We start from the raw sequence: 25,048 nt of genomic DNA, 5'->3' as shown, positions 1-25,048 counted from the left end.
AAGAGGCTATTCGTTTTAGACACTTTCCATCTTCATGTATAGAGCAACAAGATAAAACTAGTCTAGCTCTGTGACTGAGCAGAACTATAAGTTCTAAACATGCTTATCCTCTACATTCTATGTTTCTCTGTGTGTTTTCTGTGTATCATGTGAATGTGTGGGAGAGAACAGTTTGCATGTGAGGGTATACAGAAAACCCCCTTTCAGTCAGACCCTTTCAGTTGGGATTCAGGCCTGGGCATGGGAAAAAAATGGCATCGATTGTGCTGGTGGATGACCTCTGGTGGGAGAGGGATGGGGGTGTGCATCCATCCTTGCTTTTCTTGGCCTCTCAGTGGCCTTCAATACCATTGATCATCATATCCTTGATTGGTTTTGGGGGTTGGGAGCAGGCAGCACTGTGTTGTGCTGCTTTTCTTCCTCTTTTTGGGGCCAGTTCCAGTCAGTATTGATAGGGGATAAGATCTAGCCTGCAATCCCTAATTTGCAGTGTCCCACAGGGTTCGTCACTCTCCCCACTCCTGTTTATTATCAACATGAAGCTGCTGGGTGAGGTCATTCAATGGCACCAGGTGAGGTATCATTAGTATGCTGATGATACCCAGCTTTATATCTCGAACCCTGACTGACTGATACTTTTGCACAGTTTTGTGTTGTGTGCCAGTTGTGCCCATTCCTAAACTGAGAGGCTCTGCTCACAGTCACTCATGCCTTAGTCACCCTTCAAATGGAGTACTGTTACTGTAATGCACTTTACATGGGGCTGCCATTGAAGAGCATCTGGAAGCTGCAGCTGGTTCAAAATGCAGCAGTGCAGTCATGTGCGTTCCTCAATCAGCAGATATTACCCCTACGTGAGCTGCATTGATTGCCAATGTGTTTCTGAGTTCAATTCAAGGTGCTGGTAGTTACGTATAAACCTATCCATAGAATGGGGCCGGTGTATCTTAGGGAATGTCTTTCCCCAATTGTGTCTATCCACCCCATCAGATCTGACGTGAAACGCATGCTATGGGTCCTGTCTATAAAGAGTGCTATGTGGCAGGACTCAAGAGGAGAGCCTTTTCTGTTGTGGTGCCTGCTGTTTGGAACATCATCCCCCAGAGATTAGATTAGCCCCAATCCTGTTGGCCTTTCAAAAGGCTTTGAAGATTTGATTCTATCAGTGGGCATGGGAGCTGAGAGGTTTGGCAGAGCCCATGGAATGGTTGTACAGATGGTTGTGATGTTTTTTTTTTTATTTTGGCTGCCAATTATTTATTGTGACGTTATTGTTATACTGTGTTTTTAACTGTTAGCTGCCCAGAGTCAGGATGTTGAGATGGCTGGCCATATAAATTGAAATAAATAAATAAATGGGGATCCGTTAATTTTGCAAATGAGGTGCCTTATTTTTCGGGCCATTAATTTTAGTCTCTACTCATTCACTAATTATTTTTTGTCTTGACACTGCCTTTTTTTTATATGTCCTCTTGCTAGTACATATCTACACATACATATATGGATACACATATAGAAGTGTCTCAGAATCACCTTTTCTGGTGGAAGGATCTCCAGATTTTGTGTTAAACCACTATTTTCAGTTTACATAGAACAGTAAAAATCAGGAATCTGATAAGCCAAAACTGAATTATGATTCATTCATCCTGTCTGTGTGGAAGAAACAAGAAAAATGGAGTATCTGAATCTTCATCTTCCATAAGTATTTCCTGTTTATGCATTTAACAGTGAATTATGGCTTGACATAATTAGGTGACAGCTGAAATAATATAAAAGTTCGAGGGAAAAGGTGAACACAGCCATATGATCACTTACAGAACTCTTTCTTTGTTTCTAGAGTGTTCATTGAGGATGTATGGATCCTGCCTAACTAGATTTGCTTTTAAAACCAGTGATGTTAATATAGATATAAAATTTCCCTCTACGGTAAGTTAAATATTTGTCACATTATTTGACAAACTGTAATTTAATGTACTGTATCTGTGGTCTCAAATGTTTTTTCATACCAAGTTATAGGCCTGTGCCAGGAGACCGTTTTGCTTCAGCAGGGAGCTTTATGCCACAGAGGGAGTGCAGTTTTCCTTCTTGAGCTAGTGTGATTTTTCCTTGTGGTGCAGATGAAGCACTCCATGTCAATTTGAGGCTATGTCCAGTGCTTCTAGTAGGTGATAGAAAAGTTAGAAGAGGTTCTGTGTATGTGGAGAAGCCTTGTTCAGCTCCCGTAACTGCTGAATGAGGCCTTGAGGCAAGACAAAACAAACCAACATACTAATTTTGCTTTAATTGTAAAAGTGGAAACAAGAGTTACTTCAGGAAGCAGCTTCAGAAGGATATTTTATACAATCCAATCTTGAATCATAGCATCCCCTTTGAAGCTTTACCAAGCTCAATAAGAGATATTTCTTTGGATCTGGATTTCAGTCCAGTTTATTTACTTGAAAATAACATTTACTGCAAAAATCTGATGACCATTAGATAGAGGAAACTCTTGGTGTTTGCTGTCATCTGTTTTTCATCAGGAGTTTTGCAGCCTAGATGTGGTAACTCTAACCTAAATCTGCCAAAGCAATCCCTCTCCTCAGATAACTGTTCTGCTGAATCTTCAGATCCTTTCATCATACTCCTGAGAAACCATATATACAAAAGGCTAGGGTTCCCAGGGAATGTTGACATTTAATTTTACAGGTCCCAGCTTTAGAAGTTTTCAGACAAGGAAGGTAGTGAACAATCTGATCACAGATTGAGGAAACACCTCATGCTAATAGGGAGGATTTTAGCTTGGAATTCTGAAAGGTGTTTTTCTAGCAGAAATAGAAAACGTGCTTGTAAATGCAAACTCTGATTCTTGGGGGGAAAAAGCAGTATTCTGTCCAAGTTATTTAGAGATGTATGCATAATTTATTTTATTTCCAGACAGGGCTGTGTGATCAGATTCTCACTGCATGTTTGACAGAGAGGGATATTGAGCAATCCAACGCAAGACTGTACAAAAGCAGAGGATAGAAATTTAGCTTGTTGTAAAACCAAATAATCTTTTATTCTAACTCTTCATTCAATTGTTCACATTGTTACACTTTTCAAAAGCTAGGCCAAAACAATTGTTTAACAGAAGGCCGAACATGAAATTTCATGCAGGTGGACCCATTTTTGCAGATGGAATCTTTTTTTTTGCTATAGCAAGGGAATTTTGATTAGCTGGCTACCTTCTAGAATCTTCTCAAAGAACATTCTGTCATATCCATTAACTGGTTCTGGAAATCAGCATATGTCTATAAATCAATGTTTGCTTAAGTAGGCTTCACATAGGATCCCTGTGGTTTTTTGTTTTTGCTGTTCATCTGAAAGTGTTCCATCTCTTATCCCTGTCTGCACACAGTCATCTTTTTAAAAAGCTTTAATACTGTATATTGTAAAAACACAAATGCAAGTTCAATCATATACTAATCCGTATAAGGAATGATTAATACATAATCAATAGGCTTTCATTCTTCAGTCATACATTAAAATGCTTACATAGCAAACTAATGCACTGTTACAAGAAATGCTACATAAATTGTTAGATCATACAGATAACACAAATATAGCTCTTACAGCTATGTAAGTGATATTTTACCACAGGCCCTCTGGAAAGCAATCATCTCTAGTCCACAGGGGATAATCATCAGCAATTCTGACATTTGCAACCTTCTGTTGGACAGAGACTTCAGTAGTTCACCTAAAAGTTCTCAGAGAAATCTGTGTCATAGATATTTGGAGCAAATTAAGTTAATACCATCTCCAGACTTCTAGACTCTGACCAAATGCTAAAACAGTGTATAGAAATCACTATATCTAGATAGGAGCTGTAGACGCTATCCAACTCAAAAATTATCCTTAGAATCTATTCAATTATCTTTACAGATCTGTTGAAAGAAAAATGGGTCATTATCCTAGTTTTAAAGTAGGATAATGACAAGTTTTTGGGGTGCCACAAATTTTAAGAGGCATAGCCATTTGAATGTGAAAATTGATCCTCTTTGTGGAGTTTCAATTTGGGTACATCCATTTCACCTGCTGCAATACCTAGCCCTACACTAAAACAAAATGCCAGGAATTACCCCCTTCAGTTGCTATTTACTGCCATTTATGTGAAGTATGGAGGGATATAGCATTCACAGTCCTACAAGAATCATAGTTACTACTCAGGCTAAAAGCTCATTGTTGAGATCAAGAGACCAGAGGAATAACCATAGTTTAGAATCTAATCATAGCTTTGATTGGACTTTTGAGCAATTCCAGCATTTTAACTTAGAATTGACATATTCTACTACAGATGAAAGTACTGTGTAGACAGATGTTCTCCTAATTAAGAAATGAGGCACCATACTTTATTTCCGTCATTTAGAGGCAATAATTGGGTTAACGTGAACAGAATACACAATTTCATCCATACATGCTCAATATGTTAAGTGGTTCTCAGTGTCCTGTTGCTGGCAATCAGATTCAGATTATAGGCTGGGCCAGGTCATATTCCCATCTCTCCATCAAGGATCTTGTCCTGTTTGCCTTGCCAGTAATTGACAAGCTGAGATTCAGGTTCTCTAAATGCCTCCTGATCCAAAGGACTCCAGAATGTTTTTTTGTCAAGTCACTTCATCTCCAGGGCACTTAGTAAACTCAAACCTCAGTCATACTTAATGAACACTGAGATCGTGGTTTTTCAAAGGTTTAAATGCTCTGTCATTTTTTCCCATCGTACCATTTTTCTCCCCTCAAGGATCAGTCTTCTAGAGCCTGGATGACTAAGTCTAGCCACTGTCATCAGAGATGTACATTTACCAGAGCTTGGTGGAAATAATTCATTTTATAAATATATGAAACTGTGTGAAAGGCATTCATCCAAATCTCACAACTACTTACAAAGAAGTAGAGGCATTAAGGAACTTACTTTTACAACCAAATATGAGTTTTGGTCCCAAGTCTAATGCACTGCATATGCAGGCATCAGTGTTCACTTAAGTCTTTTCCTAGCTTCACAAATGGCAATTCTTACCTTGTTGTGGTAGAATCTATTAGGCTAATCCTCAAATTGTAAATTCAAGCTTCATTCATATGCAGGCAGACTCATTAAGCAGACCACATGCAAAGGAAAAGGAAAGAAAGTGAGGTGTCCAAAGACAAACTAATTCAAATTTCAAGGAAAGGTCTTGACATCTAGGAGTTCTAAGATAGGAATCTATAGAGGTATAAAGGAATGTAGAATTGATTGTGGCCATAAGGAAAGAATGAGCAAGCCATTAAGGAGGGATTTACAGAAATGATTACACAGTCCTGAGCAAGAGGGAAGTGTAAGAAAGAAACTCTTAACTCTTATCACCTTGATTTTGTTTACATCTCCAAAGTAGATTCTGAATAAGGGGTTATCTTATGTTCCATCTGTACAGTCTTTTTTAAAAAGTTATTGCGTAATGCAACTACAAAAAAACAAAAGATATAAGTTGCAAAACATGATTGTATGTATGTATGTATATAAATAAATAAATAAAAAACTTGGAATATAACTTAGCAGCTACATCCACCTGGGCCAGATGGGTTATCAATACAGTAGTAATAAAAATATAAACTTTGGTCCCTTGTGGGGATTGTTTTGGAATGACTGGAAACCACACAAGTAGGATGAGTTGATGTTTTCTTAGTACTTGATAGGGTTGAAGATTCCCAGGTCTGGACCTCTGGCCCCTTTTGATGCAGTTTGTTTCTGGCAGGGATACCATCATCCTCCCAGCCTTCGTGAATTAGTTCGGTCAACTTTGTCCCTTGGCCTTTGCTTCAAGCCTTTTAGTGTTAGGTTTAGCAGACTTAGGTACTGCTTTTTATATGCCAGTTAAACTGAGCAGCAATTGTTTCTATGTAGTGTGCTGGGTGGGAAAAAGGCTGACACTGAGTTAACATTGTAGGGAGAGTTGTTAGTGTGTACAACTCTTGAAGGCCAGGATCAAATTTCTAAATGTAGACATATTTTCATCTTTGTACATACAAAAGATACTTGTGCCAGGAAACAAGAGGACTGGGTAGTATACTACTTGTATTCAATAGAATCAATGTGAGAATAACAAACGTTCTTACTCATTATTTTAGATGAGTCATCCAGATGTTCTGATACAAGTGCTTGATATTTTAAAAAATAGTGGTAAGTTTGCTCCTTCCTTATTTCTTGCTTAATTTCTTCATAATCTGTTATGGAGAAAATAAAGGGATATATGTATGTATTACTCAGATGACTTTAAATCAGTATGGGAGTACTATGGAAACAATTACTTCTTGATATACTTTTTTTCCTCTTTCAGCATCTTATTCTGATGTGGAATCAGATTTCCATGCCAAAGTTCCTGTTGTTTTTTGTAAAGATGTTAAAAGGTTTGTGTATTTTTTGTATATGTTCATCTTCAAAAGGAAATTGCTAAGATACCACCTTAGGTTTAGAATGTTGTGGGACATTTTGCACTGCAAAGGACTTAATTTAAAATTATTTTCTCAATTTGTTAAGGAGGATATTTACAACTACCACAGAATCAACAGTGACAGTTCAGACAAAATATTAAGCACTTGACAAACTGATTTCAGAAGAAGAGATCTGGGTATATTCATAATCTTTCCATTGAAAATACTGGGGCTTTAAAAAAAAAAAAATAGATTTCAATATCTGCTGGGGGAAGAAACCACCATGTGGAAAGAAATTAATGCAAAGTGCATATGTAAAACAAAGAATTGCATGTTTATTGTTTTTGTTTTTTTCAAATTTCACTCACAAGAAGTGATAGAACTTACATCTTTTCTCAAAATTTGTTTCAATGTCAGTGGTCTAACTTGTAAAGTAAGTGCTGGAAATGATGTGGCCTGCCTTACAACTGACCTGCTAGCTGCACTCAGCAAACTAGAGCCAGTCCTTGTTCCTTTGGTGTTGGCTTTTCGCTACTGGGCTAGAGTAAGTTTTTAAAATATGTATTTGTTCCTTGCATGTACTTAATATATAAATAGTAACGATAATATTCTAATGTAAGTAACATAACGAACAGTCATTTTAATTATATATTTCTGTTAGAAGAAAATCTCTTTTTCTGAATCAGAAAGTGTCAATAAAATAAAGCAAGTTCTGTGGTTCGCTCCCCACCAATCTGAAAACATTACTTAGGCATTACCTTTATTTGTTGTTGTTTATTCGTTTAGTCGCTTCCGACTCTTTGTGACTTCATGGACCAGCCCACGCCAGAGCTTCCTGTCGGTATTACCTTTATTAGGGCTAGCCAAATGTGCACAAAACTCTGGTCAACCTTTTGTGTTCCCAGAATATCTTTATTAAACAAGATACTATGAAAGGCAGGGGTTGTATCAGAAAAAAATATAATGAATTTATGAAATCTGTATGGCCAAAATATTAAGGTAAATGTATAACCTAATAGCTTAAATTCATATCAGAATACACATAGGAATGTTATAGCAATTAAATATGGTGGCTGTTTCACCCCTATTGGAAATGTAACTAATAGTTGGATTTGTCTTCAACTTCAGTCAAAACACACAAAGTTTCGTCAAAAACATTTAACCAGTATTTGTAACTAAATAGATAAAATTAATCAATTTTTAGTGAACTTCAATGCTTTTAATTATATATTTATCTATTTATTAGATTTAAGGCCGCCTGACTCCAGACCAACTTTGGTTGGCTTATATGATAAAGAATAAAAAGCAGTAAAGAAATACACATGTCCACATGTAAATTCCAAGCAGTACGCAAAATACACCTGACAGAGGCTCAACAGCCATACTTCTCCAGAGCCTAGGAGAAGACCCAGATTTTTAAGGACTTTCAAAACACCATTAGCGTGTGAACCACATAGAATTCTTGTGGAATGCTATTCCAGAGGGCAGTACAGCTGGCTAGGGAATTTTGGGAGTTGAAGTCCACACATCTTAAAATTGCCACATTTGAGAAACACTGCTATAGTGTTTTCTGAGGGTAAATGTTAAATTAATGTAAATGCAAATAATGAAGAAAAAGAGCAGTTGTCTGATTAAAAATAATTTCTCCCCATAATCTAGTTTATATTTGGAGGGATGTCTTTGACACCTACAGTCTGGCATATAAAATTATGTTATGCATGTGACTGTACAGTAATTCTATCTTCTGAATGCTGAGAATTTCTGAATTTAATGAGTGCCTTCCATTTAAATCTTGCTTATGTAATGGCATTCCACCTGTTCAATTTTTTTTACTAGTTAAATGTTTAGTTTTCTTTCAGGTTTGGTTAAGGAAATGTTCTTTAAATGTATGCTGATTACCTCTGTGAGGTTTCTAGGTTACAGATGTATCTATATTTGTTTCATTTTTTATACCCAGCCTTCTTTTCCATTTTGGAATTTCAGGTGCACATAGCCTCTATCTATCTATCTATCTATCTATCTATCTATCTATCTATCTATCTATCTATCTATCTATCTCTCTATCTCTCTATCTCTCTCTCTCTCTCTCTCTCTCTCTCTCTTCCTCCCTCCCTCCCTCCCTCCCTCCCTCCCCCCCCCCCATCTCAGCAAGTGACTCTGGGTGGCTTACAACAATAAAACCACAAAACAGTTAAAATATTCAGCGTATAACTGAAAAGTGCTTGGAAAATTAAAGGTGTGCAAAAAAACAAGAAAAAAAATAGTACATAACAGAAGAAAGATCTGTCTTTTTCTCTCTGTTTTTATAGCTATGTCATATTGACTGCCAGGCAGAAGGTGGGATCCCTTCATATTCCTTTGCTTTAATGGTGATATTTTTCCTTCAACAAAGAGAACCACGTATACTACCATCCTATTTAGGCAACTGGGTAAGCTTTTAACTCAACCATATGATTTATTCTGTGGAACAGAGGGGTTATTTGAAAATTGCAAGGACAATATCTAAAGAAGCTTTTGGATTTGTCTCAGGACTAGATATAGATATCATTTATAGTAAAATATAGCTGTTTATAAGTCTTAATCATATAAGACTTATAAGATTACATATGAAAAGTACTTTGTTTGTTCAGATTGAAGGCTTTGATTCTAAGAAGGCTGATGATTACCAACTGAAGGGAATAAAAGACAAGGAGTTTATAGTGTGGGAGTACAAACTATCAAATAATGGAGCAGGGAAAAATGTGAATGCTGTAGAAGGCAAAACTAAAGGAGAACAACACAGAAATGGTAGCAAGAGTACAGCAGCCTTGGAGCCAGATGTTCAGAATAATCCAAAGGAGAAAAAAGGCCATGTAAGTGATTCCTTTTAATTGCAAAGTGCTCTTTTTGTTATTACTCTTTTCTTAAATTGGCACAGTTTAATGACCTGAGAATAAAAACGTTAAGCGCTCTTTTTCTGCTTCTTTCAGTCTCCCTTGGCATTGGAAACACCACACCAGGTATCTCTGGGACAACTCTGGTTAGAATTGTTAAAGTTTTATACACTGGAATTTGCTTTGGAAGAATATGTTATCAGCATACGGGTACAAGAACTTTTAACCAGAGAAAACAAGAACTGGCCTAAAAGGCGAATAGCCATTGAAGGTATGGCACTGTATTTTGTAGAAGTTCTTATGAATGATTTACCAATTGCCTTACTTACCTGATTTTGCATATATAAAATATTGACTTATACTGTATTAACTATAATTTGTAAATGTACATATTTTCATTCTTGACCTTGTTGACAGAGCTGGCCTGCTCATAAGTGAAAGGTTTAATTTAAAATTTTACACTGAATTGCATTCAGTTGTCTCTGTAACGAAACAGATCATACTTATAGAGGATTAATGATGTTAGGTTGCTGTTAAGTAATTAATTGTTAGGGCAAGAACTATTCCATTCCCCTTTCCTCACACTTCGATGTTGATGTAGACAGAAATAACACAGAACAGGAAATTTTGGGGTATGCATGCTAAGGAGAATGGCAGCCTTTCTTTGTTCTTTTGTTCTTTGTTTTTGATATTTTAATATTTTTGTGACAAAGGAGATTCAAGAAGAAAACTTTTTTGCCTATGATCTATAGATAACTATGTTTTGTATCGTTATCAATTATAAAAAATCATGGGTATCTACAGAATTGATTAGTAAAACTGATAAAGTAAATATGGGGAAAAATTCTGAAAATGACAAGAATAATTGTTTTATTTTTAATTGATTTTTTAAAAAGCATTTCTTTGCTTGTTCGTATACTTCATTTAAGATGGCAGTTAACATCTAATGCTTTTATAAATGCTTATATTAAAATAATTATCTTTTTTAAAAAAATCTGCTGATTACTTGTAGGCAATTTATTAGTAAGTTAAAATGTTTTCACCAGTTAACCAACTAAAATGTTACAGGCCTATTTAAAATGCAATATATTGACATCATATTTGAAATTCCTAATTGAAAAGCAGTATCAAATTTATTTTGTTTCCTTTTTTTTAGATCCTTTTGCACTAAAAAGAAATGTTGCACGGAGTCTGAACAGCCAGATGGTGTTTGAATACATCCTGGAGAGGTTCAGGACAGCATATAAATACTTTGCATGTCCCCAGAGTAAAGATGAGATTAAGCCCAAACCGGATACCAAGAAAAAGGAAAAGGGAAAAATTGGTAGCAAAAGAACTGGAGAACCTGTAATCAACTGTTGCCCTCCACAGCAGGCCAATATTGCAGGGAAACATAAACCAGGTCATGGATGTAATTTACAGGGGTATAAGTTTAATGAATGTAGTGAAATGGAATCTATGACTAGGAGATGTACTGAGAAACTTAAAAGCTTGTTGGTAAACTCAGAAATTATAAACACAGACTCTGGAGATAGAGAGGAAACTGTATCTCTTCTTACTAATGAATGCTGTGAATTAGAACAAAAATCACTTAAAAGAAAGGATGATCAAGAGCTTTCAGCTGAAGAAGAGCTAAGCCACTGTTGTGTTTTTAATGAACATAAATCCCTTGATGCAGATTCTGTTAGTGAATTATCTGACACTGAAAGACTGGATGCAGTAATGGAATATCCAACAAATAGCATGTGCTCAGGCACTAGCATATCAGCTACCTCGCACAATTGCAAAGCAGTAGAGGAAATTCAAGACATTAGAGATGAAGTCACCACAGAAGACATGCATTATGTGTTCGATAAATTTATTTTGACTTCTGGAAAGGTAAAATGAAAACAAAAGTCGTTTTAAGATTATTTTATTAAACTATTTCTTCACTTAATTTTCATTTTCTTATTAAACTATACAAAGATACATTTCCACTATCATACATATATACAAATTGACACATACAGGTATCATTTAGAGAAATAGCGCAGCTTAAATTATAAAATACTATTGTTTTGTTTTTGCCATAGCCTCCAACTATAGTATGCAGTATCTGCAAAAGAGATGGCCATTCCAAAAGTGATTGCCCAGAAGATTTTAAGAAAATTGATTTGAACCCACTACCACCAATGACAAATAGATTTAGAGAAATACTCGATCTTGTATGTAAAAGGTGCTTTGGTAAGTAATATTTTTGCTTTTTTGAATATGTTGTAATTTTTGCAGAGGCTCCCATTATTCTGAGATTTTCCCTGCTTAATTCAGTGGAAATATATTTATGTACTACTAAAAATAGCACACACACTTGTGTTCATATTAAGGTAAATGTGATAGCTTGGTCTTTGCCATGTATTTGACAATGATACATATCAAACTGTCAAGGATACATTTTGTATTTGTGGTAGCTGAAGTCACCAGATTTTGTAGTTCCAAAATGGATTTTTTTCTGGAGAGAAAAAAGATTAATACAACAGTGGGAAAAATGAGAGGTTGCAAGTAGCTGTTGTATGAAACCCTTGTAAAATACTGTGAATAATACAGAATAATTGTACAAGTTCATAGATACTGTGGTCATACTCTAAATGTAAAATGGTACCACCAGATAGCTATAGTGAATTACAGGAACTAGCGAAAGGATATGTAAAATAATTAATTGTAAAATACTTATGCTTGATACTGCTTCATACTAGATACTGCAAATGCCTCAATTAATTTTTATTTGTTTAGATGAATTGTCACCTCCTTTCTCAGAACAACAAAATCGAGAGCAGATTCTGGCAAGTTTGGAAAGATTCATTCGGAAAGAATATAATGGTATATAATAAGAAATCTTTATGTAAACAAAAGCATATGTTATAGTCACCTAAGCAGTCCTTTGAAAAATTTATGTTAAGGTATATTTCCATCTTAGCAGGGATCCTAAGGTGATTTGCCACAAATATTAAATAAATAAAATTGTATTTAGATCTAGTCATATTAATAACAAGTACCATAATTTCTGCTGATTTTAGTGGGGTTTTAAACGTTTAGTGAAACCTGGGTCTAATGCATTAATATTTAAACTAGTTATATCCAATTCTGTTCAACTTCCAGTGAAATGGACTTTGCTCCTAAGGATTGGAAGATGCCTCAGAGTTAACGTGGATTGTGGAGGGTTTAGATGGAAGAACAGAAAGGATATTTCTGTGGCTTCAGAAGAAAATGTGTTTGCATCATGTTAGATGCAGTCCAAGGTTGTCTTGTTAGAAAAATATGTTGCATTAACAACACAGTATCAAAATCACATAATTCTAAAACATTGAGGTGTCTCTGTGTCTACTTGTCAGTTTGTCTAATAGCACCTTAATGCCCTATACTTTAATATTTCTCTTTAACATTACTGAGGTAATATTTTAGTTAACAGGTGCCAAGAAAATGTTGAGCATTCCACATCCTTTAAGAAAATATTCTAAAAGCTCTGTGCTTTCAAACTGGAATAAAACAGAAGTTGACAACAAGCAGCAGTAATTAATGAGATTTTACGAAGTGAAAAACATTCTGATTAGCACTACAGTAGGTTGCTGCATGTGTACATTAGGAAACTTGAAAAGTAACTAGATAAAAACAATCAGACTTTTTCCCGCTCAATTGTGTATTTTGCATTTCAAATGTATTTATTTGATCACTAAACATTGTAGACTAAAATTATTCTGAGGTATTTCACAAGTACTATTTTATATGCATGATTAATTAAGACAGCATTATTTGTTTCAGTTTATAATCAAATATTCATGGATGTTAGAGCATGCATCAGGCCACTGGAAAAAGCGAACTGCTCATAAATGGCCATTGTAGGTTGCATTGGGACTATAAGAGTATGCTTTTGACTGTGAAAATGTTTTGTCCGTTATGGGCATCTCTGACTCTTATTTTTCTCAGACAAGGCCAGGCTATGCCTGTTTGGCTCTTCAAAGAATGGATTTGGATTCCGTGATAGTGACCTGGATATCTGCATGACTCTAGAAGGCTATGAAAATGCAGAGGTAGTTCTTTTGAAAATACATTTGCATATTTTTGTTCTTGGAAGTATTTGCAACACTTCGTAAATAATAATACAGAGTTTTTATTCATTTTCTCTAGAAATTAAATTGTAAGGAAATTATTGAAAGCTTGGCGAAAGTTCTTAAGAAACATCCAGGTAATTATAGGGTACTGCATATTGAATAATATTTGCATTTATACATTTTGTTTAGTTTTAAATAATAATTAACATCCTTAGTGTTAAGAAATATTACCTTACCTTTCAGGTTTAAGAAACATTCTGCCTATAACAACAGCCAAAGTGCCTATAGTAAAATTTGAACACAGACAAAGTGGCTTAGAAGGTGATATCAGCTTATATAACACACTGGCAAGTATCTTTCAGTTAAGATACAATTATTGTAGTGAACAGTTTTGGCTGACCGTTCAAATTCTGCATAAGCTAAAAATTGCAAGTAGTATTTAATATCTTGATTGAAAATTGAGGTGAAAAAGAGAATATTAGGGAATATTGTTATTGATAAGGGGGTGAAATGCATGCTCTCTAACATTTCAGTTGTACTTAATATTTCAGAATGTTCTTGGAAGTTACAAACTAATTTAAAAATAACTTTTAAAAATATGTATTAAGAAAAATACTCAGTATAATGAAGTTATAGATAAGCTATTTTTCTGCATTTTCACATAGATGCAATGAACATTTTACATATAATACTCATTCGGCTATATACATATAAAGATCATTGGTTTCCAAAATGCTAGGTATAATAATCCCTGCCATCAAAAATTATTCATCACTGATGTATAGCATATCAGCAATGTTATTTGTGAACCCAACTCAATTATGGCTTACTCAGCTACCCATGTTTAAAACAAGCCATGGCTTATGATGGGATGCAAAAATGTGCAGTCTGGGAGCTGGGCAACTTATCAACATCCCTTTTGTGATTCCAGAGCCTTACACCTTCACAAGTTTGATCAAAGTTTGGGCCCTGTTTTGTATTTGGAAGGGATTGAGAAGCAAAATTGGTGCTTTAAGTTTTACAGATGTTTCTGGCAGTCTTTTCATTCTATAATATTTGTGGAATCATGAAGTCATAAATTGAACCATACAAGTCATTGAGTGAACTCAGTACAAGAATCTAAAGCATCCCTGTTAGAAGTGTATCTGGCTTCTGCTTAAACACATCTAACAAAGGGTAGTCCAGATCCACTCTGTGTAATTTATTGTGCTGTTGAACTGCTCTTAAGAAGTTTTTTTTTTCTGACATTTAACTGGAATCTGCCTTCCTGTAATTTAAATCCTTTATTCCATATCCTGAATTCTGGAATGAGAGAAAACTAGTTTCATTGTAACATCCTTTCAGGTATATGTAGAATGCTATCATATACCTCTCTTAGCTCTCAGGATACATCCCTAAGACTCCTTCCGCTTTTTTAAAACGTGGATTGTTATGCCATGCAAAACATGGCATGACCCCTAAGCTGGCAAAGCTGTCCCCTCTTCCCTGCAACATGATGTGTATTCCCAGGCCAAGTCTAAAACTTGCAATTAGTATCTAGAAAAAGTAAACAATCTTTTAATGTACATTATTGAATTATAAAGTTAATTAAAAACAGCAGTTTACCCTAGAGTCCTAGTTGCAGTTCTGTTCGTGTATTGAGAAATTAGTTATATGTTACTCATAAGGTGCTACTTCTATGTAAGCATGAAAAGGATTTCATTGTTTACCTTATTACATAATATCATTCATTTATTGTATTCTTAATTTGGGGGGGTGTCATATATTTAAACTCTTACAGCAATCAGATCCACATAAAATCTTGTTCTGTGATGATCTGTCAAGTTTTACAGTAGGCCTTAGCAATAAATCACAGCTCTCCAGACATTTGACCCCTATTCACCATTAAAAGAAGACTCTCAGGCACGAGTCAGCTAGGCTAGAATCATGGGTGTCTGCAGGGGAACAGGGGAAGCAAGCAAGGCAGTGTGTTGTGATGTGATGCAAACTCTGCCTCTGCATATGAGACTGGGATGCAAGTTTGAAAGGGCACAGCTTGCATTGTGATGTCACAATGCCATTTCATCATTTTGGTATCTGTATGGTCAGGTATAGATGTCTATGATTAGAATCTTTCTTGCAGACAAGAATGAAGCCTTAAACATAAAATTGATTGTCCACTGCAGTGCAAAGAAGTCAGAGCCTCACTCCCACCCCTCTCTTTCTCTTTATTTATGTTCCAGGTTCTAGGCTTTTCCCTCCTGCCCTTCCAAGTTATAAATATTTGTCTCACTTCTTGATGGCTCTGAGAGTCAGCAGAGATACATATACATTACAGTTCTCTAGCCTAGGAACTGCTAGTCCCTGCCTTTCTGGTCTCAGCTATTACATGATCCATATAATTGGATTACACATTAATTTTACTGAATTGAACTACAGTCTGATATTTAAGTCTTTTGACTTGTTTTCTAGGCACAGCATAACACAAGAATGCTCGCAACTTATGCAGCCATTGATCCAAGAGTGCAATACTTGGGATACACAATGAAAGTTTTTGCAAAGGTAAATACAGTAATGGTATGAATTTAAAATACAAGCTGTGTGTGTTCAACAGTGCCTCCTCCAAATAATTGATGTTAATTCATGTACTGGTTATTTTTTAATGGTACTAAAAGTTATGGTGAGTCCTCTGTTGAATTGTTGGAAGTTTGTATGGTTGTACATCAGCTATACTGTTGGATTTAGATACACTAGTGAATGTCATGCAGCTTCAGTTGGGATGAACAACATGTCAAGGGCCAAACTCCAAAAGCAGGTAGGACTAGAAGCCATTTTAGGAGTGGGGTTCAGGAACTTTAAGCGGTCAAATAAGTACCTTAAAAAACTGCAAAGCTTAAGGCCCCCATGTTCCCCTTAAAACTCCTAAAAAATGCAAAAAAAAAAATCTCCATAAAGTGATGGAAGTGAGCTGTATATATCACTTGTACAAGTGTGTCATTTGCATACCCTTCTTGTGAATTCAAATTCTCTTTGTCTTCTTATTATAGATAATTATTATTTTGGGCTAGAAATTTGGTGGTGTTGTTATTGGCTGTCTTTCAATATGGTTTTAATAGACTGCTAGTATTTTCCTGTGTCAGGAGCTCAATCAAAATGGAATATATAGAAATCAGGATCCAAAGCAGGCCTTTGAACAATTTTCCTGTGTGATCTCCATTTACATACACATGCAAACTTGCACTTGCACTTTCACAAAAATGTGATAAATTTCACTAATTTGGGAAATAGCTACTTCTGAGTATAGATTAATTAGCTAGAATAACCATTCAAACTTACATGAAATTAGAGTAACTAGCTCAATCATTCAAGCTATAAAAATGTACATTGCTGTTTTTGGGGTATCAAATAGATCAATCTAAATTATAGAAGAGAAAAAGGTGTTGTTACTATACCCACTATCAATATATATATTTTACTAACCTCATTAACCCTAAGCTAAAGGAAAAATTATCTCAGACACAAGGGCCCCCCATATAATTTTGTCCAAAGAGTTCAAAAGACTCTCAGCAGAATTCTGTATGAAGACGAGATAAGAAAGAGATGAAAATCCACATGATTGGTAGGCAGCTACTGAAGGATACAGCTTGTTGAAAATAACAGAAACAATGGAAGAAGAGAAAGGATTGTATTGTATGTTAAAGTTATTCATACCTGCACATACATCTAAAGGAATGAGCATGGTGGCACTGTTGAGATTATGTGGAAGAATGGAATAAAACAGTACTATTTTGTCTTCAACAAAGGAAAATAGAAGAATAATGCTTTCCAAAAACTGCAGATTTTTCAAAGGTGTGCAGTAGTGGTAGGAAACTGTAGATCATGCTTTTGACATTAATATCTGGGAAGGTTATAACATGATTATTCTTGGAAATAGTGTGATATATACCAGAATCCAAAGTGGATTTGTTAGGAACAAGCCCTGTAAAAGTTAACTTGTTTTATCTTTTTAGTGGATTGTGGGGAACTGGTGTGTATGTATCTTTCTCTCTGTGTGTATGTGTATGTATTTATTTAGCAAAGCATTTGACAGAATTCCCCATAATAGTGCCTTAATATTCTGATTAGGAAGTTTGCTAAAGGCTGGGTGGCATGTATTTTAGGTACCTTGAAAACATTAGTTAGAACATGCTTGTCAGCAGCTCCTGATTAAACAGGAATGAGTGATCAAATGGGGTTCTGCTGATTTTTGTCCTGGACCAGGTTCTTTTAAATATTTGTAAAGACTTGGACAAGATGGAAGGAATTCTCATCTTCCTTTCAATTCACTGTTCCAATTAATTGGTCAGATCCCAGCTCAGGTATTGGAAATTACATTTTAATGATTCAGACAAATTTGAACAGGTGTCAAAAGGGCAATGATGATTATCAGACTGATAGAGTACATGATAGCCTTACTCAAGTACCTAAAGCAGGTGTTATTCAAGAAGACCATGACCTGTCCCATATGCAGAATGTGGAATAGTGGTCTTAAGTTACCAAAACACAGTTCATTATTCTAACAGTAAGAGATGTTTGATAGTTGAATTTTTTACTAAGAGAGTTGTTGGACTCCACTTTGCAGCATGTGTTCAAGCAGGGCTAGATAAATTTAATTAGGGATCCTTTAATTTGCATGTTTGTACCAAGCAAAGATTTGACCATGATAAGGCCAAGTGGTGCCTTCATTTTCCTATTGGTGCCTACAGTTTCATGGCTGCATGACTCAATAGTTGTGGAATTGTTGGGATGGAGAAGACAAAAGAAGCAGGGGCTTTATCTTGGTTTTAAAAAGAAATCTTAAGGAAACTTGTAGTTTTCTTGATAATTCTTAGATCTGTTTTTTAAAAATACAATCTGCTAAAGACGAGGGAAAATAAAATAAAGGTAGTTACAATATTCTGATTTTTAAAAAATTGTTGGGATGTGGCAACATTTCAGAATTAGGCTTTTTTTTCCCCCACCAGGACTTTCCTTTCCCTTGTTTAATAAGTCTCTTACCACCTTCTGAGTATTTCAGTGATGCCTTTGGCATCAGGCAGCCAGTGTCATTTTCTGGCATCTTTTTAGAAGCAACTCCATTTAAGTGAATGACTGGACTTTTTATCAGTGGAACAAAATTTATCCTAGAACAAAATTCCTAAATCGAAGTGTGAAATTTCAGTAATAGGAAGTTGTGTGCATTTGACTCTGGTTATGTTTTACTGAAAACATATTTTGATTTGGCAGCAGCATCATAAAATGTCCTTTCTTAGTATCTCTGTTCCAGTGTTGTATTTGTTAACCTAAATAACTTGCTATATGTTTGTTGCATTGAAAATGTACTGAACAGCGCTGTGATATTGGAGATGCATCCAGAGGAAGTCTCTCTTCATATGCTTATATCCTCATGGTATTATACTTCTTACAGCAGAGAGAACCACCAGTAATCCCAGTACTGCAAGAGGTAGGTTTTCAAGAAAAAAAACTATGATGGAAAGCAGTTTTGAGATTTCCACTTTCTCTTTCATTTAATTGGCTTATGAGATTACTGTTGGTTGGGCTTCTTTTTGAAGAATTATGGAATCAAGACTGCATCTTTTCCCAGCCATTCCACAAGTTCTCCTTGTCACATAAATCTCTCTTAGTTGCTATTATATTTAGATCAATATTCACAATTATTACACAATCATATTGATATTACACATGTAGCAGAATATTAATTTCAACAAAGGGATGGGTTGTATATAGTTTTTTTTATAACATGTAAAGCTGCCTTCTCAATAAAAGTATGAACTTTATCTAAACCAGGAGTAGGCAACCCCCTGTCTGGATATTTTGGACTTTGGTTTGCATAATCCCTAGTCAGCATGGCTAATAATTAGCTATTGTGGAATTGTAGTTCAAGACATCTGGAAGTGACTTGGTTGCCTACAACTAAAAGCAGAAAAACTATGTTTTTATTATTATTGCTAAAGTAGTAAGCATTTGATTTTAACTTGATTTCTGAAATCAAATGAAGTTGTCTGCTTGATAACTCTTTTTTACTCTAAGTCTCTTTATTAGCAAAACTATGCTCCATTACCCTTACCACTAAGTAACACAATCATACCACCTTCCCCCACCCCTCCGGTGCACATATTTGTCATTCTGGGTCAGCTCTTCTTGAATGTTTGAGCAGAGGATCTTTTATTATTCATAGTTTTAGAAAGAATCAGATAAGTAATATGTTTTAAAAAGAAATATATATTTTTGTATTTGGTATATGTTCAGTTTTCCTAATTTTCTGCTGTTATTCTTCATGGTGTTGTAGATATTTGATGGGCAGCAGATCCCTCAAAGAATGGTTGATGGTTGGAATGCTTTCTTCTTTGATGATACCGATGAGCTGGTAAAGTTCCCATTCTGGAATAATCGATTAGTTCTTAGTTCTGCCTTAATTACACTATGTATAGTCTTAATAAGTAGGTGAAAGTGCCAGCAACATGTTCACCATTTTGGAAATTAAAAAAGGAACTTTCTCCCCAGTCTTTTTTTGTTGGACAAAGGAGCTGAGGTAATATGGGGAAGGGTTAGAATTGGACCAGCAGTAAGAGTCATTGCTATTTTTGTACTGAAGATTAGTGTGGTGTGGCTTACATGCTTCCTCATTTCTATTTTCAAAGGAAAATGCTGTGCCTTGTTTTTTGAATGTAGATATAGCAACCTAGGGCTACCACAGAAGAGAGATTATGATCAGCCAATAGAGCAAAAAGAAAATAGGGTGCTCCGTGTCATATTTTAGGCAGAGATTTTCTTTTCAGTACAAATGCATATTTCAGCCAAGAAATGTTTTGTCTCTACCTTAAGATCATTAGGAAGGGAGAGGGATTGCTTACCTTGAGCTTGCATAAGTAGAGAATTTTGTATGTGGAGAAAAATACTTTTGATTACTTTTTCCTCCAACCCTGTTAACAGATAATCATAAAGGACAGCAGTAGATATTTTGCGCTGTGCTACTTTAGAAGCTTTCTGTTTAAAACCATTATATTTATTTTAAGAAAAAGTTGGCTCTCTTATACTTTTACTGCTATAACTTTTGTACAGAAAAAACGTTTACCTTCTCTTGGGAAAAACACGGAGTCACTGGGAGAACTCTGGTTAGGGTTACTGAGATTTTATACTGAAGAGTTTGACTTCAAAGAATATGTCATCAGCATTCGGCAGAAGAAACTGTTAACTACATTTGAGAAACAGTGGACATCCAAATGCATTGCTATTGAAGGTAGTTACTGAATATTTCTTGTTTAATAAATTAATTTGTTCTTCTGAAGAGTCTTCCTCATTTATATTTATATTATACTAACGTATTTGAAAGCTGTCTATCCTGCACCTGTAGTTTTTATAAAGAAATATGTGCATTACTGTCTTTTTTTTTTTTTTAAATCCTCTTTTAATGTTGTTTGTTGTACCATTGCTCAGATCCCTTTGACCTGAATCATAATCTTGGTGCAGGAGTTTCTAGAAAAAGTAAGTATAGAAAAAGTACTATTCAACATGAATGAACTTCAAAACCAATATAGCTTTTTTAAAAAAATGTCTTTTTTTTAATCCAAAGTGACCAATTTCATAATGAAAGCATTAATCAACGGGAGAAAGTTATTTGGTACCCCTTTCTATCCAATCTCAGGAAGAGAAGCTGTAAGTTCTCCTTTCTTCTGCTCTTATTACAAATGAGCAAGTATCTTTATTTTAGTGCTATAAGATATTTCAAATACAGTAAATTTTAGTTTGCACTATATACTCCATTTAATTGGTTTGATGATATATGTATTGTGCTGATAGAGCAGCTTCTACTTGATAGAACCATGCTTTTCTCAGCACTCTGTTTTTCAAAGTGTGTTTTATTTCTTCATTCATGAAATCACTAAAATAATATGATTGTTCTGCAAATCTTAAAAACTTCTCTTAAATGGATCTTTGCTTCGCAGAAGCCACTGGCTGCAGTCCTATCTATCTATCTATCTATCTATCTATCTATCTATCTATCTATCTATCTATCTATCTATGAATACTAGGTAGAAGTGCATGCTGTCTTGGAAATGCAAGCCTGTAAAAGTTTGATATAGTTATATATAGATACACACACACACACACACACACACACACACACACACACAAATGGAAAATTGCAAATACATTAGCTTTTTGCTGATGTTTTGAATAACTGGTTGGAACACCTTTCTCCTTAGTAAATGACTTCATTAGTAAGAAGTGCAAGTATTGCACTGTGCTCTCTTACTGGAAAATGAATACAGAATGCTTTTAGGTAAACATATTTTCCCAACTCTTTCAGGAATACTTTTTCAATTCCAAAGTATTAACTGATGGAGAACTGGCCCCAAATGACAGATGTTGTCGTGTCTGTGGTAAAATTGGTCACTACATGAAGGACTGCCCTAAAAGAAGGAGGTGAGTAAAAACACATACCTCTCTCTCTTTTTCATAAGCTGAGCCTGAAATCTTCAAAACATTTGTTCCCTCTTTGCACTTACACCCTCTCGTTGACATTTTTGTTGTCTTTTTTAACATTTTGTCATACTTTTCGAGGATATTTTGAAGCATATCTTTCATATTTTTTCTCCTTAAGGGTAAAGAAAAAAGAGAGTGAGAGAGATGATGAAAAGGAAGTAAAGGAGGAAGAAAGAGATACCAGAGAAAAGAGGTGTTTTATGTGTGGTGACATGGGACATGTTAGAAGAGATTGTCCTGAATTCAAGCAGACAAGACAAAGAAGCAATGGTATACCAGGTAAAATAGACTCTTCAGTTTCACATTTGTATCCTGTATTTCCAGTTCTGTTTTTGTACTTTTCTCCTGATCCATCACAAAAGCCTGATTTTTGCTAAGATAGTCTTTCATCAAGGCCTGTGCATAATTTCACTTGGCACTCAGGAATTTCAAGGGAATTCCCTAGCCCTAGAAATGATTGGTAAGATGAGTAACTAGTAGATGGTGCTTACTAGAAGGTGTTCCCCACATTACCAGTTGTGATGCCCAATCGCCCCTACACTAATAGAAAAAGCAGCTGTGTATCTATACCAGCTAACGTCTTTAGAATAGTTAATTATTTTTCCAGTTAATCAATAGTTATTTAAATCTAAATAGTGTGAGTCCAGGAAGAGTAATATGCAAGCAATGTATTTTATTCATCTTTTTTATAATACAGTAAAGAATTATAATGCAATTAATTAATACAAAGCTAATTATTGCAGTTATCTTTGGATTAAATAGAAAAAAAGATTTATCCATCTTGTTTTAAATTATCCTTTCCACCTAATATTTGATAATAATTATTCTGGACAGTTTCTTTTTCCTAAACATCTTTTACAAACTAAATACATGATTATCAGTCATGACTGTTAAAATTTAGGTCTATATATTGCTTATATATTTAGCCTATTTCTCGTGCTCCATTTTTGCATGATCTTCAGTATTAATTTCTAGCCATACTTTGATTTTAATCTTCACAATGTCTTGTCTTTCTTCAAAGCCCCTCATGTTGCTGATTTAGCAGGTCTCCTTCCCTATGTTTTTTCAAAAAGATTTAAAAAAACATCACTTCATTAACTTGAGCAAACTTGAATTAGTAACATCTTGCTATAATCAAATTAATAAATGAAGGTTTATTTTAATTATTATAACTGGTAACTTAAGAATGAAGTGTAATCAGGATCTAAACAAGGAGGAATTAGGAATATTGCAACAGCCTTGTTTTGGAGTAGTAATTCTCCCTAAAGGTAGGAGAACAACCTACTCATTGTGATTTGTCTCTAGCATAAAGCACTGCTGCTGAAGAGCCATGAATAAAATTCTGGTTGTAAATGTGCCTCTTCTTTGCATGCATATTACTTATTTGGAGCACTGTTGTTTGGTTGCTTAATTTATATTAAACATACAGATTATTTATATTTTATGATTTAGCTTCTCAGTTAGTCAGAAGCCTGGTAAATTCACAGCAAGTCACTGGATCAATTCAACAGCAGGTGGAAAGACCCTTGCGTACCAGACAACCATCAGAATGTGTAAGTTGTATTTTCAGGGTTCTTATGAATATGTTTTATATAAGCAAGAAGCATTGACTGTAAAACACTATAGCAACAGTACTTACGATGATTCTTAACAATGAAACATCTTGTGTACATGTCAGTAGTTTATATTTTCCTATATTTATAAATTTCTTACTTAAGCTATTAGATATTAATGTGTACTGAAAAATCACAGATTAAGATATTTTTTTCAGTAATTGAAAGAGTTGAATTAACGAATTAATTTGCTACTGCAATATGAAAATTAATAGGTCATGTTTATAGTTACATGTTTTACTTTAGCGGTAGCTAGCTGTTTGTTTAAAAGAGAGTGTGATCTGTGGAGTGCATGGGATAAATATTCTGTTAGTGGATGCCTTATTTATAAAGCTCAAACCAGTGAAACAATCTAACCATCTAGTTCATTTTGTTGAGTTGAAACATAGTAAAGATGGGGCTGTAAAAGTTCCTTTATGATAACTTTTTATCTATCAGGAGCTCAGTGGATCACTTAACTGGTAAACTAATCCAAACCCAATCCTTTTTGTTCCCCTCTCCAGTCCGATTCGCATCAGTCATCTTACTCTCCACAGCCTCAGCAATTTGCCCAGAATTCCTCTCCACCAGCCTCCATTAACCAGACTCAGCCTCAATCAATATCCCAGTCTAAGCATACTCTGCCGCCCCAACAAGGGGCACAGCCACCTCACCAGGTCCAGCTGCCTTTGTTTAACTTTGCCCAATCTCCCCCAGGTCAGTATTCCACCTTGCCTAACCTGGGGCTATTTCAAATGCCCCACCACCACCAAATGCCATTTCCTAACACCTCCTGGCCTGTTATTCACTCTGCACCGGGTAATCCTCCTCACGCAACAAACGTTCCATTTTCGGTGAGGGCTGGCAGCAGCAACCCACCCAATAATCAGAGCACCATAAGCTTGAATGATCCTAGTATCATCTTTGCACAGCCTGCTGCCAGGTCTGTGGGAATCCCCAGCAGTTCTCATGAGGGACCCTGGCACAACCCCGTGACTCTAAACTCACTGGTGAACAGTGGCACAGTGGGGAACTCAGGTAACTTTCCTCTATTGTCACTTGCTTTGTAAAAACACTGATGTTTTCTTTGCTAACCATTTCTGAGCTTGTTCATCTGATTCTGCTATTCGGCTGCTTATAAGAAAACTTTTTAAGGAAGATTGTCTCATGTTTCTTAGGCCAAGATATTAACATAGCTGGAAAGTTTGTTTGAACATTTGCATTATAGATCCAAACATTATAGTGAGAGAAGACATAGCCTTCTAGTGAGAAACTGCTAGCAAATATGAACTGGATTAGAGAACCAAAACCTCAGATCTGGGCATAAGCAGAAAGCACTTTGCCCCATTTTCTTTTCCAATTGTACTTTCTCATGTTGCACTTAATATTACTCTAAAATAGTATCAAAAATAGCTTCAGATGGGAGTTTTTATATGCAGTAGAAGAAAGGTGGGCCTGGTATGAGCACATCTTTGTGTTTAGCCCTTTGACTCCATTCAATTTATTTAAAGATCCTGCATAAAACACTGGTGTGCTTAGATTGAAAAACAAATTAAAGTGCCTCTCAGAATGA

General features: G+C 35.4%; 1 protein-coding gene across 3 annotated transcripts in view; it reads left to right on the top strand.

Moving 5' to 3' along the window:
* The window catches only part of TUT4 (terminal uridylyl transferase 4), a 45,168-nt gene that overhangs the window by 16,978 nt on the left and 3,142 nt on the right, over positions 1 to 25,048 (top strand). For 2 of the 3 annotated variants that reach the window (XM_063297950.1, XM_063297949.1), the window contains 23 exons: positions 1,838 to 1,926; positions 6,118 to 6,169; positions 6,327 to 6,396; positions 6,838 to 6,964; positions 8,730 to 8,849; positions 9,051 to 9,272; positions 9,390 to 9,564; positions 10,450 to 11,171; positions 11,366 to 11,516; positions 12,063 to 12,149; positions 13,254 to 13,357; positions 13,455 to 13,512; positions 13,622 to 13,725; positions 15,830 to 15,919; positions 18,726 to 18,839; positions 19,686 to 19,763; positions 20,459 to 20,636; positions 20,834 to 20,881; positions 20,970 to 21,052; positions 21,708 to 21,823; positions 22,002 to 22,162; positions 23,336 to 23,436; positions 24,000 to 24,513. In XM_063297950.1, coding sequence (XP_063154020.1) covers positions 1,838 to 1,926; positions 6,118 to 6,169; positions 6,327 to 6,396; positions 6,838 to 6,964; positions 8,730 to 8,849; positions 9,051 to 9,272; positions 9,390 to 9,564; positions 10,450 to 11,171; positions 11,366 to 11,516; positions 12,063 to 12,149; positions 13,254 to 13,357; positions 13,455 to 13,512; positions 13,622 to 13,725; positions 15,830 to 15,919; positions 18,726 to 18,839; positions 19,686 to 19,763; positions 20,459 to 20,636; positions 20,834 to 20,881; positions 20,970 to 21,052; positions 21,708 to 21,823; positions 22,002 to 22,162; positions 23,336 to 23,436; positions 24,000 to 24,513 — 3,564 coding nt within the window. The remainder of the gene's footprint in view (positions 1 to 1,837; positions 1,927 to 6,117; positions 6,170 to 6,326; positions 6,397 to 6,837; positions 6,965 to 8,729; positions 8,850 to 9,050; positions 9,273 to 9,389; positions 9,565 to 10,449; positions 11,172 to 11,365; positions 11,517 to 12,062; positions 12,150 to 13,253; positions 13,358 to 13,454; positions 13,513 to 13,621; positions 13,726 to 15,829; positions 15,920 to 18,725; positions 18,840 to 19,685; positions 19,764 to 20,458; positions 20,637 to 20,833; positions 20,882 to 20,969; positions 21,053 to 21,707; positions 21,824 to 22,001; positions 22,163 to 23,335; positions 23,437 to 23,999; positions 24,514 to 25,048) is intronic. The other variant, XM_063297951.1, reaches the window with a different exon arrangement.

The sequence above is a fragment of the Candoia aspera genome, chromosome 3 (genome assembly GCF_035149785.1).
Source record: "Candoia aspera isolate rCanAsp1 chromosome 3, rCanAsp1.hap2, whole genome shotgun sequence".
NCBI lineage: Eukaryota > Metazoa > Chordata > Lepidosauria > Squamata > Boidae > Candoia > Candoia aspera.
Note: the sequence above shows the minus strand (reverse complement) of the source record. Positions and strands in the feature narration are given on the sequence as shown.